The 17299-nt window shown below is 31.3% G+C and overlaps 1 protein-coding gene and 1 pseudogene across 1 annotated transcript; both read left to right on the top strand.

The window, feature by feature from the left end:
- The first annotated feature begins 849 nt into the window (after positions 1-849).
- On the top strand, positions 850-2389 carry LOC139881839 (gamma-tocopherol methyltransferase, chloroplastic-like). The gene is made up of 5 exons (XM_071866243.1): positions 850-1066; positions 1183-1457; positions 1770-1973; positions 2070-2172; positions 2286-2389. The coding sequence occupies exons 1-5, from the start codon at positions 850-852 to the stop codon at positions 2387-2389; spliced, it is 903 nt and encodes a 300-aa protein (XP_071722344.1).
- A 12907-nt stretch (positions 2390-15296) lies between these two features.
- Positions 15297-16055, top strand: LOC139881838 (protein CDI-like; annotated as a pseudogene).
- Positions 16056-17299: the final 1244 nt, after the last annotated feature.

Genomic DNA, 17299 nt, shown 5'->3' with positions numbered 1-17299 from the left:
TATTTATTATGTCAAAAATCATTAACCTAATTTTCATCTGCTAACGGTTATGTTTAGAGGCATTTTGTACTAGCGCTATAATTATGATCTAGCGCTATAATTATGATCATCAGAGATCATTTGGACATAAAATCATTTATTTTCCTCTTCTTATCTAATCTTCAGATATATTGTTTAGTTTAGGTCTTATGTAAGTTTCATTTTACAGATTTTTATATTTTTATTAAAGAAGACAGATCATTGCTGCTAATCATGAAATTGTCATTATAAAATCGTTAACCCATTATCCATCAAAATTCAAAGAGCATGTTAATTTATCTAATAAGTATGTGTTCACCACTCTTATAAATTTATAAGTAAATACTGTATTTAATTGTAAAATAGAATAAAATACTTCTACCGTAAGTTTTATTCTAAATATAGTAACTTTTAAGGTGAAAAATGTTTCCGATTATTTCAATATATGATTTAATGGTCTATATTATAATAATACCAGTGGTTCGTAATTCTAAAACATCGCTCAAAACCAAAAAAATAAAACATCGCTCAAAACATGACGTCTACGTGTAATAGTGGTAAAATGGATGATGATGACTTAAAGCACTAATAAACAATAATAGTTGTATGAGTCAGATATGGAGTAATTATATGTAGATGACATAAATGCGATATATCCACCTCTCAATAATTCATAATTCTAAAATATTAAACGTGTGTAGTGCATGTTACATATTATAATCATATAATCAAGCTACTACATGTATAAATAGCAACATTAATTCTTAGGTTTTCAATCAGGATATAAATTATTAAGTATAAGAGAAGAGAAACATATATAAGCTAGTAAAGATGAGTAGCAGAGTGGATAACTTCCAACTTTCGACTGAAGTGGTCACTCTTGAGAAAGAAGTAGGAAAGTTATACGATGAGAACTCGAGTACATGGGAATATGTATTGGGAAATCACATTCACCATGGCTACTACGAACCAAACGCTCCCATTGCCGACTTAAGGGAAGCCCAATTCCGGATGATCGAGGAATGTCTTCGTTTCGCTGGTGTCCCTGGTTTGTTCACTACACACATCTTTCGTGTTGTAATAAGATAATTTTAATCACATTATGTTTTTTCATTCTGAATTTTAATAACCTATTTAAGTATATCCGGATTTCTTGGCTTGCAGATGAGCCAGAAAAATTTCCGAAGAATGTAGTTGATGTCGGGTGCGGATTAGGGGGTAGCTCTCTTCACATGGCTAAGAAATATGGGGCTAAATGCCTTGGCATTACCTTAAGTGCGTATCAAGCTCAAAGGGCTAATGATCTTGCTGCTGCTCAAGGACTATCCGACAACGTCTCCTTCCAAGTTGCTAATGCTTTGAAGCAGCCATTTCCTGACGGCAAATTTGATCTTGTTTGGTCTTTGGAGAGTGGAGAACATATGCCTGAAAGAGAAAAGGTAACTGCATGAATGCCTCAGTTTAAACATCTTCTTATTTTTTGGATGTTAATTTAATTTCTGCATAAATTCTAGGGTTTTTTTTTAATCATCTCTAACATGGCATATTGCTCTATTTTAGAACAACAAAATTGAGAAATGTATTTCATCAAAGTTAATTAGAAAAATATTATTCTTAAGGACAAATTTGACTAACCACGAATTTTAATATGATTACCTAACAATAAACAAATTAACTGAATTAATCATACTGATTACAAAAAATTGTATACAAAGAATTAAATGTAAGTACACTCTCATGCTTTTCAACAGTTCGTTAGCGAATTGGTGAGAGTCGCTGCTCCAGGAGCCGCGATTATCATCGCAGCTTGGTGCCATAGGGATCTGGCTCCTTCTGAAAAATTCTTAAAGCCGAAGGAGACTAAGTTTCTAGACAAGATAAAGAATGCTTATCATCTCGCAGAATGGTGTTCAGTTGCTGACTATGTCAAATTACTAGAGTCCCATCCTGTTCAGGTAAATATTAAAGTTACCTTCCGCAACATAATTAATTAATGTGCATAGTGTCTTATCGATGAAAATGGCATTAATTTCATGACTCGCAATTGACAGGATATTAAGTCAGATGACTGGACTCGGTACGTAACCCCATTTTGGCCTCAGGTTATCGGAAAAGGATTAACGTGGAGGGGTTTTTCATCGGTGTTGTTCGGCGGTATGCAAATCTAATCCATTTCTTGAAATATTATGTAACACCTCTATCCTACAGAGGTTATATCATTTGGTCTACACTCTACATTTTGATAGTACTGTTAATTATTCTTACAGGTTTTAAGACCCTTCAAAAATCATGGCCAATGATTTGGATGATTCAAGGATACAAAAGAGGTGTTATTAAGTTTGGTATTGTTACATGTCGCAAGGCCAAATGAAAAAGACCGGTAGCAAGATGCCGGAGTTCGCTCACAATATGATATATAAGAATGAATGATCATCTTTCGTCTTCATATAAGTAATATATACTATTGGATGTTGTTAAGAATTACTTGTCGGCATGAAATGTTGAAATTTTCGTTATTTGTGTAATAATTTACAAGCATCTCCTTGATACTTAGTTCGCGTGTATTTGAATGTTTATTGATTTAATAAAAAGTTGTGAACGATGTTGCATTACTTTATCGAGTAATTTTTTTAGTAAGAACTTCCTAACTTAACATGTAATCTCACATATATCCTGATTACCTTGTGCATTATAAAATCATATGAATTTGCACTAAACACTAGTATATGTTTAAAAGTACATTCAACCATGTTAGCGCTGGACTCTACAATGGCGTCGAATATTGAATTTGAGGGACACACCGACTCATTTGCTGGACAAATTGACATAAATGACCTAGTCAACTGTAACTTGAATGAATTTATAAGGGGGGCCCAACTGCGGTGAAGTTTGCTATACATCTTTTTGGTATATATCCATGTACATCTGGTCCATTTTGACGATTTTACCTTTCATTTCATTTATTTGATGTTTGGAATGAAGGACAAAATTTGTCCAAAATAAATGAAATGTACATGGATGTATACCAAACATGTGTCGACCAACTGTTCATTAATTCAAAACTTGTTGGATTGTAATCGTCTGAGTCAAATATGAATGAGATATTGTACTTGGAAGACTTGTCGCAGTGGATTTATACTAAGAAAGTTTGCTATTTAAAATATCGTTTAAATGAAAACGTTTATTTAACCGGACCTATTAAGATATTAAGTAATGATATATAACGATCTTTTAGTCCTAGTCCATAATAAATTAGGAGGTACATTACAAATGAAATGTTCCTAGCATAAAATAATTATTTTAGAGGGAAGAATAAATTAATTTTACTTTTTTTTTTTTGAAGTAAAAATTAATTTTACTTAATAGGACAGTAGATGAGATTTTTTGTTGTTGAAGTTATAATTAGAATTATGTTAGTTAAAACTTTAAAGTAATTCTGCATAATATTATATGTTTATAAAATTAAAGTAAGTTGATTCTTTGTTAAAAAAATTAATGAATAGAGAAGAATATATTATTGTATAATATATTATTGTATTCTGGAAAAAAAGAAGTAAGAAAAAGAAGCCAAATTTTTATAAAATATTTGTGTAAGGGAAGAATCGAACTCAGATTGCCATGTTTGTAGGTTGCGCTGTGCCAACTTGCTGATTACGCGCATCACATACGTGAATGGGAATTAAATGATGAAATCATCACTTATTCGGTTTGATCCATTAACTGATATTAAGTGGTTAAGTTTTAATAAAAACAAATGCACTTAATATGTTTATAAATCTGATTCATTCGGATTAAAAAAAATTAAGAGGTTCATTAAGTGTAAATAAATACATGCTTAGATTAATTTTAAATTTTGTTTTATAACAATTAACATTATTTCTGTTTTTTAATAGTTTATTTAATTTTGATTAAGTGTAATTTTTCTCTTATAGAATAAAATACGTAATATATGTGTCTGCTAAACTATATTCAAGAAAGACAAATCAATTAAGATCTTCAAAGAGTAAACATAAAGATGCTGACTGATATTGTACATTTATGTTTAGATCAGAATCTCATAATTAACTCTATAAAATAATTATAGGAATGATATATTATATACTGAAATTCATTTATTTCTTCCTTTTTTGACGTTCTGAATGAGATTCAAACTTTCAACTTCAAAAAATATGATATTGTTGAAAATAAGTTTGCTAAAATAAATAAATTGGAATAACAAATTGAAATCAAAATTTCAGATAGTTTTACTCAGAATTAAAACTACAAATTACTACACCCAGACCAAGTTGTAGTAGTAAATACATACTAATCCTAACCAAGTAACCAATGGTAATTGTGACATCTTACCTATTAGCCCACTACCCGCAGTCAAAATTGATGGTTTTATGTTTATATGCATCCTTAATTTCTTGTGTTTATTTATTTATTTTGTTTGACAGAATTATTGGTTTGTATTTAGTCTTATATATAATATTATCACCAACTTACAAAGTTACAATTAGCTTCTCGTTAACACATATATAAAAGCAACAAACCCCGACTTCAACGCTACTACATATTCTACTTTGAACATTTCCTGATTGATGGATTTTTTCCAGAATCATCCTCAAGCCAAGAAAGAAACCAAGCTAAGGTGAGAAACCGATCAAGCAAACTAACATCAGCCAAGAAAATTGAAGAAGAAAATTCCCATTAAAAAAAAAAAAGAATATATCATCTCGACATTTTGAGAAATGGTAAAGCGAAAAGGAGATGTTAGGATATACATTATTTGGAGCTTCTTCTTTGGTTGTGTTATAACTGGTGGTATATTTCTTATCCTATACCTCATCCTTCCGACGACAGAAGCTTTCGCTTGGTACGCTGTTGCCGGATTCATTCTTGTAGGAGTCCCATGGGCATTCTGGCTAGTGGCATACCTTTACAAGTGTTGTTTTCCATCATCTTATGATCCGCAAATAAATGAAGATAATAATTTCCTAAACAAAGTATCTAGCGGCCAGAACAATAATTTTACACCATCGACCGGTGGATCCCCTAAGGTCATGTCGCCTGTCACAACATCGTCGACCAAGAAGGATCGAGAAGAAAAAGGGTCTAATTCCCCAGCGCTGTCTTCTAGTGGGCCTCGTCATGTGCAATTCGGCGCTGTGATGGTGATGGGGAATGATAGCGTTGGTGGCGGGGCACAAATTGATCGGGAAGCGATGGCAAGGCAAGCAGGAATTATTGATGACGATGATGACGAAGGAGAAAGTGAAAAGAAAGATCAAGATAAAAAAGAAGGGTCGACCCAAAGTAGTGTATCTAAAGAAAATGATGAGCGATTGAGATTGACGGTTGCCTCTTAATAATCAAAGTACATATTCCTGTCATACATTCAAAAGTTATGAATATAGAGAAGATTTTTCTGCACACACCATCTAACTTCACTTCATTGCAACGATTTTAATGAAAGTGTGCCAATACGGAGGAATTTTTATTCGTCCCTCAAGAGAGAATGCGGCTATACACACACGCGCGTAAATAGGTGGATATACTCGATCAAGAGATGGGGATGTTTGATGGAGTGATTTTTTTCAAATATTGTTGATCAACATGGAGGGACAAGATTTCAAGAAAAAAATCATTGAGCGACGAGTCCATGTTTTTAACATTTTTTTTCCTTTTTGATTTTTCTTTTCACAAGCATTTTTTCATGAGCCTCTTCTCGTAACAAGTAAGGACCCTTCAACGATTGAAACCATCTCTCTAAACTCTCTCTCACACAAAATCCTACTTGCCTCCTTCTCTTTTCTCGTCGCCGCAGCCGCCCCTCCTCCTGCGGCAAGGAGGGCACTTTTTCCATGTAGATGTTTTATTTCTCTCCTCCAGCCATTCTTTTCAAATCTGGTTCTTTTCCTTCCTCCTAGTTCTTCCCTCCTCTGTTCTCTTGTGTGTGGCTGCCGGACATGACGTCTTTCGGCTCCTACGGTGATGGTTTGGCTCGGGTGATGCGTGTGGAGGGGTTTTTGTGGCGTGGTTCTCCTCTTCCGATAAATCAGTCAGCACCTCTTCTTCTTCTCGTTATGCCTCCTCGTCGCATTTAAGGGGGGAGCAAGGGGTCTGGTAGGGATCACGATCCCCCCAACGTCGAGAAAATTTCTTAAATCATAGGTATTTTCTTAAAAAAGATTAAAACTTATGTATAAAATTATTATTTTCACTAAACATGTACATAACATAACTTGGTTGGAGTGGTTAAGGCTTTAAACTTGTGACAACTCACATTGTAAAGGGCAAAAGTAACCGTTTGGTCCCTGTTTCAAACGTTTCTGAACTGTTTCGTCCCTCCAAACATAAATCGAACCAAATGGTCCTTCGAACGTTAATTTTTGAACTCGTTAGTCCCTCAACCCTGACGGACGTTAATTTTGGTCGATCTGTTACTTTTAGCCAATCATAGAGTGACACGTGTCACTTACGTGTAAAAGAACGCCACCGAGACTTTTTACATGTAAGTGACACGTGTCACTCTATGATTGGCTAAAAATGACAGATCGACACTTTATGTTTGGAGGGACGAAATAGTTCAAAAACATTTGAAACAGGGACCAACGATTCAGAAACGTTTAAACCAGGGACCAAACAGTTTAAAAATGTTTGAAACAGGGACCAAACGGTTAGTTTTGCCCTTTAAATAATTATATAAAATGTGCTTCGTATTTATTGTTAAAATAATAATATTAATGATATTATATTTATATTCACATTTGTAATGTCGACTGTTACGAAAAGACGTATCGCATTACTTTGTTTTGGCTCTTTTGTTTTGTGTAGAAACTGATTATACTCATAGAGAGAGTACCATATGTCGTCAAGTTGATAAAGTTTCATATTTTTGAATTTTTTTCAATTCAATTTTACACTCATTAATCGATTATTCGAGTTGTCTATTTCAGTTCGAAATGTTTTGGGTTTGCCTTTACTCGTATCAAATCGCTAGTACCGAGTCGATTTGAATCAAAACCACATTGACTAGCCTGGTCCGAGTTCCGAGTATAACGAGACTGGTCGTTTTTAAGATCGAAATCGATCTTCGCCACATGTACTCATAGATATGCTTCTAGACAAAAACTACAAAAAAGATACTACACTACTATAAATTAAAGTGATGTGAAATGAGACTAAGAACCGACACTAAATGAATGATTAATTATCAAACGAGTATCCATTAATTATAAATATATAAGTATTGAATCAATTATTTTATTTATTGAGAGAAAATTATTCATGTTTAGGATTGGCAATTTAGATTCAATCTGATCCGTTGTGGATTGGATCTAAAAGTCTGCGGATCGGATCGGATACGGATATAGAAATTTATTATCCGAAAGATCCGATATGTTATTATATTATATTAAAATAATATAATATTATTAGTATTATTATTTTAACAATAAATACAAAACATAATATACATAACTATTTAAAGGGCAAAAGTAACCGTTTGGTCCCAGTTTCAAACGTTTCTGAACCGTTTGGTCCTAGTTTCAAACGTTTTTGAACCGTTTGGTCCTTAGTTTAAACGTTTTTGAACCGTTTGGTCCTTATTTTAAAAGTTTCTAAACTGTTTCGTCCCTCCAAACATAAAGTGCCAATCTGTCACTTTTAGCCAATCATAGAGTGACACGTGTCACTAACGTGTAAAAAAATGTCACCTAGACTTTTTACACGTTAGTGACACGTGTCACTCTATGATTGGCTAAAAGTGACAGATCGACCAAAATTAATGTCCGTTAGGGTCGAGGGACTAACGAGTTCAAAAATTAACGTTCGAGAGACCATTTGGTTCGATTTATGTTTGGAGGGACGAAACAGTTCAGAAGCGTTTGAAACAGGGACCGAACGGTTACTTTTGCCCATTGTAAAGCTACGTGGAAGTCGATGTGCTATAGTAATTGATATGTACTATCCATATCAACAAGTTGCAACTTCTTTTCGAAAGTTGCCACCGCATTTGGGGAGCCCTGTCGTTACAAAACTTATATCCATTAAATCTTGGTTCCATTCTTGGAAAACACATTTTCTCCTTTTTGAAGTTGATTTTTTTTTGGAAGTTTTGTAATTATTATTTAGTCCACCCCATATCATTTTGCTGGCTCCGCCCCTGGTCACGTCTCCCCCTGTCGTTCCTCTTCATCGTGTTGCTGTTGGGATTCTTTTGATTGCATGTGTCGTCGCCTCTCCTTTCTTGGCATTAGTCTTCTCCCTCTTTGAAAATCCGCTTATCTCTCCGCTTCTCTCGTCAGATCTCCCTCCGGTAGCCGCGTGGTGGTGTTTTGTGATGGCTTGTCAGAGTATGCTTCTATTCATTACATATCACTCTCGTCGGTCTTCTTCTCCCCTCTAGTTTACTTGCCTGCTACCTGAAGTAGTTGGTAGGCCATTGCGACTTTCCTTTGTCTGTGCTGAAGGTTTTTTCGATTTCCTTCTTCGGCTCACATTTCTTGGGCCCAACTTGTTTACTTGTTGGGCCTTGTTGTTTTGTTTTCGATTTGTGATTGGTGGTTGTGGTTGTTTTTGTAGCCTCTATTTTGGTGAATTTCGTTTCGTAATGGTTCATAGCTAATATCCAATGAAAATCGTGTTGATCGGTCTATCGTCTATGATAGTGTCAACATTTATATTCGTTATTTCCATTATTTTAAAATTCTCCTAAATTTTGGATATACTTATTATGAGCTAATGCTTAGTTGTCGATTGTCGCAAGTGACAATATCAATTATTCTGATAATTATAGTTTGTAACTAATTTTTGGATGTTAAGCATAGTCAAAGTTTTTGTCTTCGTATGAGGACAAGGGAATTTTAGTCCATAATTTTTCTATGTTTTTCATCTTTATTTCGATTCCCCTTAGCTCTATGTAAAATTGTCGAAATCTACGACCAGCTGTTGTATTCTCCTTATTATCGAAAGAAAACTACTATCAAAAGAAAAATGACCCTTCAACAATATGTGGTTATAGGAGTATACTGTAAAACATAGAGGATTGGCAAATGTCTTCCAGTTAATCACGATGGTATTTCTTCAATTGTCTATAAGATGTCGAGGTGGACAATCCTTTACTGGACTCTTGACCATTGTGGTCGTCGTTCGCAATGGCATAGGTAGAGTTGAAGTTCAATAGGTTCAACAGGATTTGATTTGCATTTTTCTTTAGATTCAATTTATATTTTTGAGGGTAGATTTTAAAGGTTTTCAAAAGTTTAGGGATATTCATTTGGAGACCCCTAAAACATATGTGGTTCCACCATTAGGCATTTGTAGCTACTATCTTTTTTCTTATGGTTAAGACATCGTCTCATTCATCGAGAGAAATTAAATATTCGAATAATTATATACGTTAAAAAAAAACATCACTAACATGCCATCGTAATGATCCTTGGACGGTCAAGTTAGCTACAAAATAGTTCTCAATGTGGTAAATACGGTTTCAAGAGTACTCTTATATTGCCGATCAAAACGTAAATTAATAGTTAAGATATTTATTTTCTTTGAAAAATCATGAATTCGATTTTTGGGGAGAGAATTTTGGACGAAAAAATAATACTCTTCTACTGTACATAGTACCTGACAAAAATGTCACTAATTCCAGTCGCTAATATATTCGACAACTACTCCCATAAAACAAATCTGTGTAATGAAATAGTAGATAAATACTACATCTGATCACACAATTTTTCATTGAGACTCGTTATCACTGTCAATCTCTTTAATTTTACATTTAATTTTTGAGTTTTTAAATATATTTAAAATAGAATTCAAACTTCTCATATTGACTCAGAGGAATTGAAAAATCTAGCATGAATGCGTTAACTTTTTTTTTACCAGCAATAATTGCAAGATTATATATGTTTCCCTTTCTATCATTCAATTTACAATTAGAGTATGACTTAGTAATAGATTATATATACTAAAGAAATAATAGTATCCTTTTTTATAAAGTTATTATATAGAAGGGGTAGTTGAATATCATGTTTATAAATACATTGAGTTGAAAATTATTTGAGAATGAAGTGAACATATAGAAGGAGTAGTTGAATATCATGTTTATAAATACATTGAGTTGAAAATTATTTGAGAATGAAGTTAACGCAAAAATATATTATTTACAAAAACATACTATTTACCTGAGAGAGTAAAAGGTGAAATATTAATATTGCCTGAATTTTTATGGTATTGATAATATTAAAATAATGTCAACTAGAATATGACTTAATAATAGTTGAAGCGTTTTTTCTTTTGAGAGATTATGGATTCGACTCTTGAGATGGGTAGATAAGAATATATGTTAAAAAATTAATAATATTAAAATACTTTCCAATTTGAGATTGATCATTTCACTATTAGAAATTAGAAATTAGAAATTATCTTTATTTCCTTGATCATTCACGGATATGATTTTAGAAATTAAAGGCTTTCTTTAGATCGATAAAAATAGTTACGTTCTTTAATTAACTAGTCAGTAGGCATGTCCGTTGGACGGAAAGTCCGTACCTTTAATAATAAATAATTTAAATATATATTAAAAAAATTATATAATAATTATTTGCATTAAAAATTATTAAATCTATGTCAAATATTATATCAAAAGAAAATTACTTTAACTTTAAATTAATTAGAATTATTTTGATTTTATTTCAAAATCTACAATCCTATTAGAATTAAAAATTTATTTGTTTGAAAAATAAGATATGTCCGTTTGAATTAATAATAGGAAAACATATAACGGATTTTTATTAAGAATAATAGTTTAATAAAAAAAATTGAAAAAAAATAATATATATTTTAATTTGATTAGGAATAATTTTTTTAGCAATATGCCCGTTTGAATAGGAAAAAAAGAAGATGTGTCCGTTTTAATTAGGATTAGAAAAAAAAATATAATGAATTTTAATTAGGAAAAATTATTAAATAAGAAAATTTAGAAAAAAATATAGTGTTTTATAATTTTATTAGGAATATAATTTTATTGTCTTTTGATTTCCTAATTAGAATAAGAAAAATCATGGATTTAAAATTGTAATTTGAAACCTAATTAAAGTTAAAGTTCTAAATGAGGAATATAGTTTAATAAAAAAATTAGAAAAAAATAATATATATTATTATTTGATTAGAAATAATTTTTTTAACAATATGCCCGTTTGAATAGGAAAAAAAGAAGACGTGCCTATTTTAATTAGGAATATGAAAAAAGAATATAATGAATTTTTATTAGAAAAATTGTTTAATAAAAAAGTATATAGTGTATAATAATTTTATTAGGATTTTTTAAAATAATGGATAGGAAATTGATTAGGAAACAAATTATTATATTAATAAAAAGTAATTGGTAGAATTTTATTAGAAATCATTATGTTTTTATTGTATTTTGATTTCCTAATTAGAAAAGGAAAAAAATAATATCATTGACTTAAAATTATAACTTGAAACTTAATTAAACTCAAAATTCTTATATACAAATATCAGACTACTATTCGTTAATAAAAAGTCATGTGACGGATGTTGATTTGACAAGAACATTTGCAATTAAATTACAATTATGACAAATTAAAAAAATCTCTTTATTATCTATAAAATTAATCCATATTAAAAAAATCCTTTATGTAAGCGATTTAGTGTCAATATGAAAGTATTATGTTGATAACTAAGTAATTTTGACGATTTAGCGATGCTCTAAGTCATACTCATAATGGTGCATGGTTTCTTTTTTACATCAAAATATTTTTTAGAAGTTAAACTCAGTTACTCAGACTTCAATTTTCAGCAGATCAAATCATTCATAACTATTTCCTTCATTCCATTTTATTTGTCTAAAAATATATTTTTAAAAATTTCAATATGTTTGTCCATTTATAAAATCAATGTGAAATTTTACTATTATATCCTTTATCCTATATCTATGGTGACTTAGATTTAAAAATTACAAAATTAATTATTAGAGATAAATTAGTCAAAAAAATATATATTTATTCACTATTTGTATAAAATGCAGTTTTTGGACAAATAAAATAAAATGGTAGGAATACATCGAATAATACACTTCACATCTGACTGAAAATGCGCCAAAGTATGAGCAACAACTTTGCCGGCTCTCTTAACATGTTTAAGATAATTATAATGCCAACTTTATTTCTACAATAAAAACACCATATGATAAAAAAAAAATACTTATATTAAATTATGGCTAGATGTAAACTGAGATATGAGAATAATAAAGTGAAAAATATGTATCAAGAAAATAAATAGGATTAATATGAAAAGATAAGTACTATCAATGTTATTTTACAATCTAAAAATAAATATTTACGAACAAGAATAAGTATATTATAAATAAGTAAATAGAAGAATTCACAAGTAAATAAAATAAATAAATATTTTCATAAAAATTAGTTGTTATGTTTTAAATTGGATAGTTAAAATAATTTTTTTTTTTTTTCGATTTTGTGGACATTTAAGAGAGTAGCCAAATGTTAATAAATTTTTTATCAGTAAGTTTAAGATTCTTACCATCTTGGGATTCCGTTAAATATGAAAATTGTGCATAAATAAATAACTAATGAAGATTGTCAAATCCATCATGATTCACCAATATAGTGAAATTGACCGTGAAAAATAATCAACTAAAACTTTTGAGAAAATAATTAATGAAAGAATAATTCTATCATTAGTGATATTGATGATCATGCATCAACTTTATATATGTAATAATTCTATTATCAATAGTAAATCAGAAACAAAATTAAAGAAAATGGTTTTACGTCACTCAACTCTCAAATCTATTTCGAATTCTAACTTAATGTAAAAAATAAATTATATATTGAAATAATTGTAAAACAGAAAGTCAATCAAATATCGTGTTAACAATTTAAAAGTGGCACATAATTAAGACATTCTTTACTAAAGGAAATATGCAAGCTGGTATGGCGGTGGGGATTCAATATAGTGGCGGTGAAGAAGGCGGGGAGACGGTGGTGGTGATGGAGAAGTGGTTGGTGATAATGACAAAGGAGTGGGAGGGTTGGCTGAGGTCTAATGACATGAGGATAAGTATATATATTAAAAAACTATTAGGAGTGGAAGGACTGGGGTAAAGTGAGCTATGTTGACATGGCGGGAGAGATATAAAATCTCATTTGCTTGTGATGGTGGTGTGGTGCAGGAAAGAGGCAGCCATTGAGGCGACATGGAAGGTGCCGCATGGGGTGAAGGGAGGAGGGGATGAAAGGAGGAGGTGTTAATACGAGTTACGTTGGTTTGGTTAGCGGGAGGATCATGGATGTTTGCTATAATGGTGAGGACGTTGGTGAAGTAATATTTAATAAAATTTAATTAGTATCTATTATTTGATTTTATTTACAAATTTGTCCTCCAAATTTTGATGGTACACAATGAATTCATTATTGAAATTAGAGTTTTCAAATTGAATGAGTAGGTTAGGTCGACCCAAAATGTAATTGGTAAGAAAATTATCGTATTATGTCATATTAAGTTAAAAAATTACATTAATTATTTTTAGAGGAGTTTGAGAAAATGATCTACAAATAAAATTATATATTATATTTTTGCACATTTAATTTATACAGTAGAATTTTAAGTTTATAAGAAAATGTGTAACTTAAAAGTTTATCAATTTAAAAAGATACATCATACTTTATATCGACATAAAAACATCAATAAATAAAATAAATTAATAAATTTAGTTTTAATATTTTTTAAAATTTTTCAATAATAATTTATATCAATATTAATTATTCCAAATTATATTTATAACTAGTGCTTTTGCATGAATCCTAAAAAATAAATATGTGCTTGAGAGGATTTTATCAACTAAATATGCTCTTTTTTTATCACAATATATATAATTTTACAAAATTTAATCAAAATTAAGAAAAAATCTCTTTTGATGAAAAAGTACTTAATAAAATAATTCCAAAAAATTATAATGATAGCAGTAGTGTGGGATTGGTGGTGGTTGGAGATGGTGATATAGTGGTGTTGGTGGTGGCGGTGGCGGGTGGTGTGACACAATTAGCACGGGAAATGGTGGTGATGCTACTGGGTGGTGTGATACGATTAGCGAGGGGAATGGTGGTGGTGTTGATGGGCAGTGATGACCATGATGCTGGTTGTGGTGGTGATTGGTTTTGGTGAAGTTTGCAGGTGGCGATGGCAAATGGTGGTGGCAAAGATGTTGGTGACGAGTGGTGGCAGATGGTTAGAAAGGTAGGACGGTAGATATTTAATTAAACTAATTATCTTAGAACATTGAAAGGGTAGAGAGAGATTTTTTTAAAAAGAATTCTCAATATAATTAAGAAAATATCAATGATACTATAAATTCCAAAACAATATGCATTCAAATAATTTAATATTTATTGAAAGTCAAATCAATTTTTATTATGATTTTTTTTAATATAATAATTTTCACAAAAATTTTTAATAATTAGAATTACAATATAATTTTTTCACATAAAATTAATAACATTCGTACGAAAACGCCCCCCAACAGTAGTATGTGGTAATATATTGATAGTGAATATAATTGTCTATTTTTTTTGACAATTGAGAGACTATATAACATTTTAGACAGGTCCTTCTATTTATATAAATTATTTGCACGAATCTTTATAATTAATTTCGATAAAAATTAACTATATTTAAAAAATAAAATTAATTAAGAGTCTATCAACAACATTAAAACATAAAATTACATAAATTAATTAATTAAACAGTACTAAACATTTCGTGCAATGTACGGACCCGAGAAAAAAGTTAATCATTATATATTGTCCTTTGAGTGACCCCTGTCTGTCTCTCTATATCTCCTCTTCGTCTGTTTGGAATCAAAACATTTTCCTTCATTGTTCAATCTAACGATTTGATTCGTTCATTTTCCAAGATCCACGTACGCCATTGCTTAGTATACTCTTTGTTGCTGAAGTATCTCATTTCTTTTTCACATATAATTCTGCAGATTTGATGTCTTGTTTGTTTTAGTGAAGACTTTGCAACGATATCAAATCTTAAACTATACTGTATTGTGAAAAATGCCCAGCGTGGAATTATGTTGAAATTATATTGTGCTCAGGAATCGTATCGGATCTTATTGGATTGGATTGGATTGATTTGATTTGATATTCTGGTTGATTATGAGCTGACGAATCTAAATCTCTTTACATTTGATTTTCAAGGTAGCCGCTCGAAGAGTGTCAAATCTGAAGATCTCGATCGTAATGAGTAACGAGAATGGCTCTGTAATCAGTAATGGAGATGTGAAATTACCTTTTAAGATCTTCGTAGGTTACGATCCGCACGAAGATATTGCTTTTCAGGTCTGTAAGCATTCTGTCCAGAAGAGATATTCGATTTCTGTCGAGATCATGCCCATAATACAAGCCGACCTTAGGAAAAATGGCCTTTACTAGCACGAACGGAACAAATTGGAGAGCACCGAATTCTTGTTTACTCGATTCTTGACCCCGCACCTTGCTAATTACCAAGGTTGGGCGATGTTTGTGGAATGTGACTTCCTCTACTTAGCCTATATTAAGGAATTAAGGGACATGGTCGATGATAGTGACGCGATAATGTGCGTCCAACACGATTACACTCCGAAAGAGGCGACGAAAATGGACGGGGCCGTGTAAATAGTGTATCCTAGGAAAAACTGGTCTTCTATGGTGTTGTACAATTGTGGTCATCCCGAGAACAAGGTTTTGACACCGGAAATTGTAAATACGCAGATGGGTGCTTTTCTTCATAGGTTTTAATGGCTTGAGGATGAAGATATTGGTTCTATACCGTTTATTTGGAATTTTCTCGAAGGGCATAACAAAGTTGTTGAGAATGATCCTATGACGGACTCGAAATCGATACATTATACTTGTTGAGGACCGTGGTTCGATGCTTGGAAGAATTGTGAGTTTGTAGATCTTTGGTTGAAAGAGATGGATGAATACTTGAGGGAGAAGAAAAAAACAGATGAGAATTGAATTATGGAACTAGGTAGCTTGGTACAGTTGGATTGGATATGAATTTGTACTTTCATTGTAGAGCGAAAGTTTATTCTTTATGCTTCAATCTTTACTTGTATTCTTAGAATCAGGGGCATGGTTTCACGGATAACTTCAATTCCTCTATGGTTGTTATCTAGGAAAATATAAATGCTTCTCCGTAGTTAATACTCCCTTTATATCGCATTTCATGATGTTTTGTTTGTTTTAGGTTCATCCAAATATTATTGTGTAAATTTAGATGTAATACAAAATATCATATATCAGATAGTAATAAACATTTGGGGGTATTGTTCCACGGAAACAGATAAGGAACGCATATTCTGTTTTCCGAGTATTTGTGGATTTAAGGTTGAATAAGCAGAGTTTGAAATGTTTATGCATCTGTTTGTAGCTCTGTATTCATATCATGGATGTGAAATGTCAATATTTCACTCGACGAAAGCAACACTCGAAACCAGAAAACAAGAACAAATTACAACCATGAGAACTAGTAGATGAGACATGACATCAAAAACAAAACAATAATTGTTGAATCTGATTTGAAACACAAGATGTTGCAACCCTGGATTGTTCCACGGAAACAGATAAGTAACGTATATTTTATTTTTGATACAACATTTTTATTTTGTAAGCCAATGTATAGAATTTTTCAAGTTAAAGATTTGCTTCAATGTCTAACTATCCTAAAATATCTCCATCACATACTAAATTTTGCAATACTAAATCAACTTCTTCCTCCTTTTCTTAGTTAAATCCACGTGAATCAATCTCTAAAGTATTTTTATTTTATTTTTCGTTTTTGTAAAAATGTGATAATTAAAGTTTTAATTTTTTTTTTTTTTAAAAAGAAGAATATATGTGTGTGAGAGAGAAGAGAGATGAAACAAGTCAAAATCAAGACAGATGGGATGAGGGCTCGAGTACACGTATTATGCTGACATGGTCCACGTCTACGCAATTGCTTCGCTCAATTTTGTTAAATTTTCTTTCCACCAATACTAGTAATTTAATAAAATAAATAAAAAACAACGAACAATTCATTTATTTAAGAAATTAAATTAAATAAAAGTAAAAATAACCATCACTGCTCAAAAGCCGCCATTTCTAAAACCCTCTCCTTCCTTCTTCTCCCTCTTCTTTCTCCTTCACTCTTTTGTTTTGCAAAATAGAATAGAAAAGAGTGACCAAATCAAATTCTATACCTTTTGTATTAAAATTGA

Source organism: Rutidosis leptorrhynchoides, unplaced genomic scaffold (genome assembly GCF_046630445.1).
Source record: "Rutidosis leptorrhynchoides isolate AG116_Rl617_1_P2 unplaced genomic scaffold, CSIRO_AGI_Rlap_v1 contig202, whole genome shotgun sequence".
NCBI lineage: Eukaryota > Viridiplantae > Streptophyta > Magnoliopsida > Asterales > Asteraceae > Rutidosis > Rutidosis leptorrhynchoides.
Note: the sequence above shows the minus strand (reverse complement) of the source record. Positions and strands in the feature narration are given on the sequence as shown.

Coding starts and splice junctions, on each gene's coding strand:
- LOC139881839 (XM_071866243.1), top strand. CDS start 850: ATGAGTAGCAGAGTGGATAACTTCCAACTTTCGACTGAAGTGGTCACT. Junction 1,458..1,769: donor ATATGCCTGAAAGAGAAAAG/GTAACTGCATGA, acceptor GCTTTTCAACAG/TTCGTTAGCGAATTGGTGAG. Junction 2,173..2,285: donor TTCATCGGTGTTGTTCGGCG/GTATGCAAATCT, acceptor TTATTCTTACAG/GTTTTAAGACCCTTCAAAAA.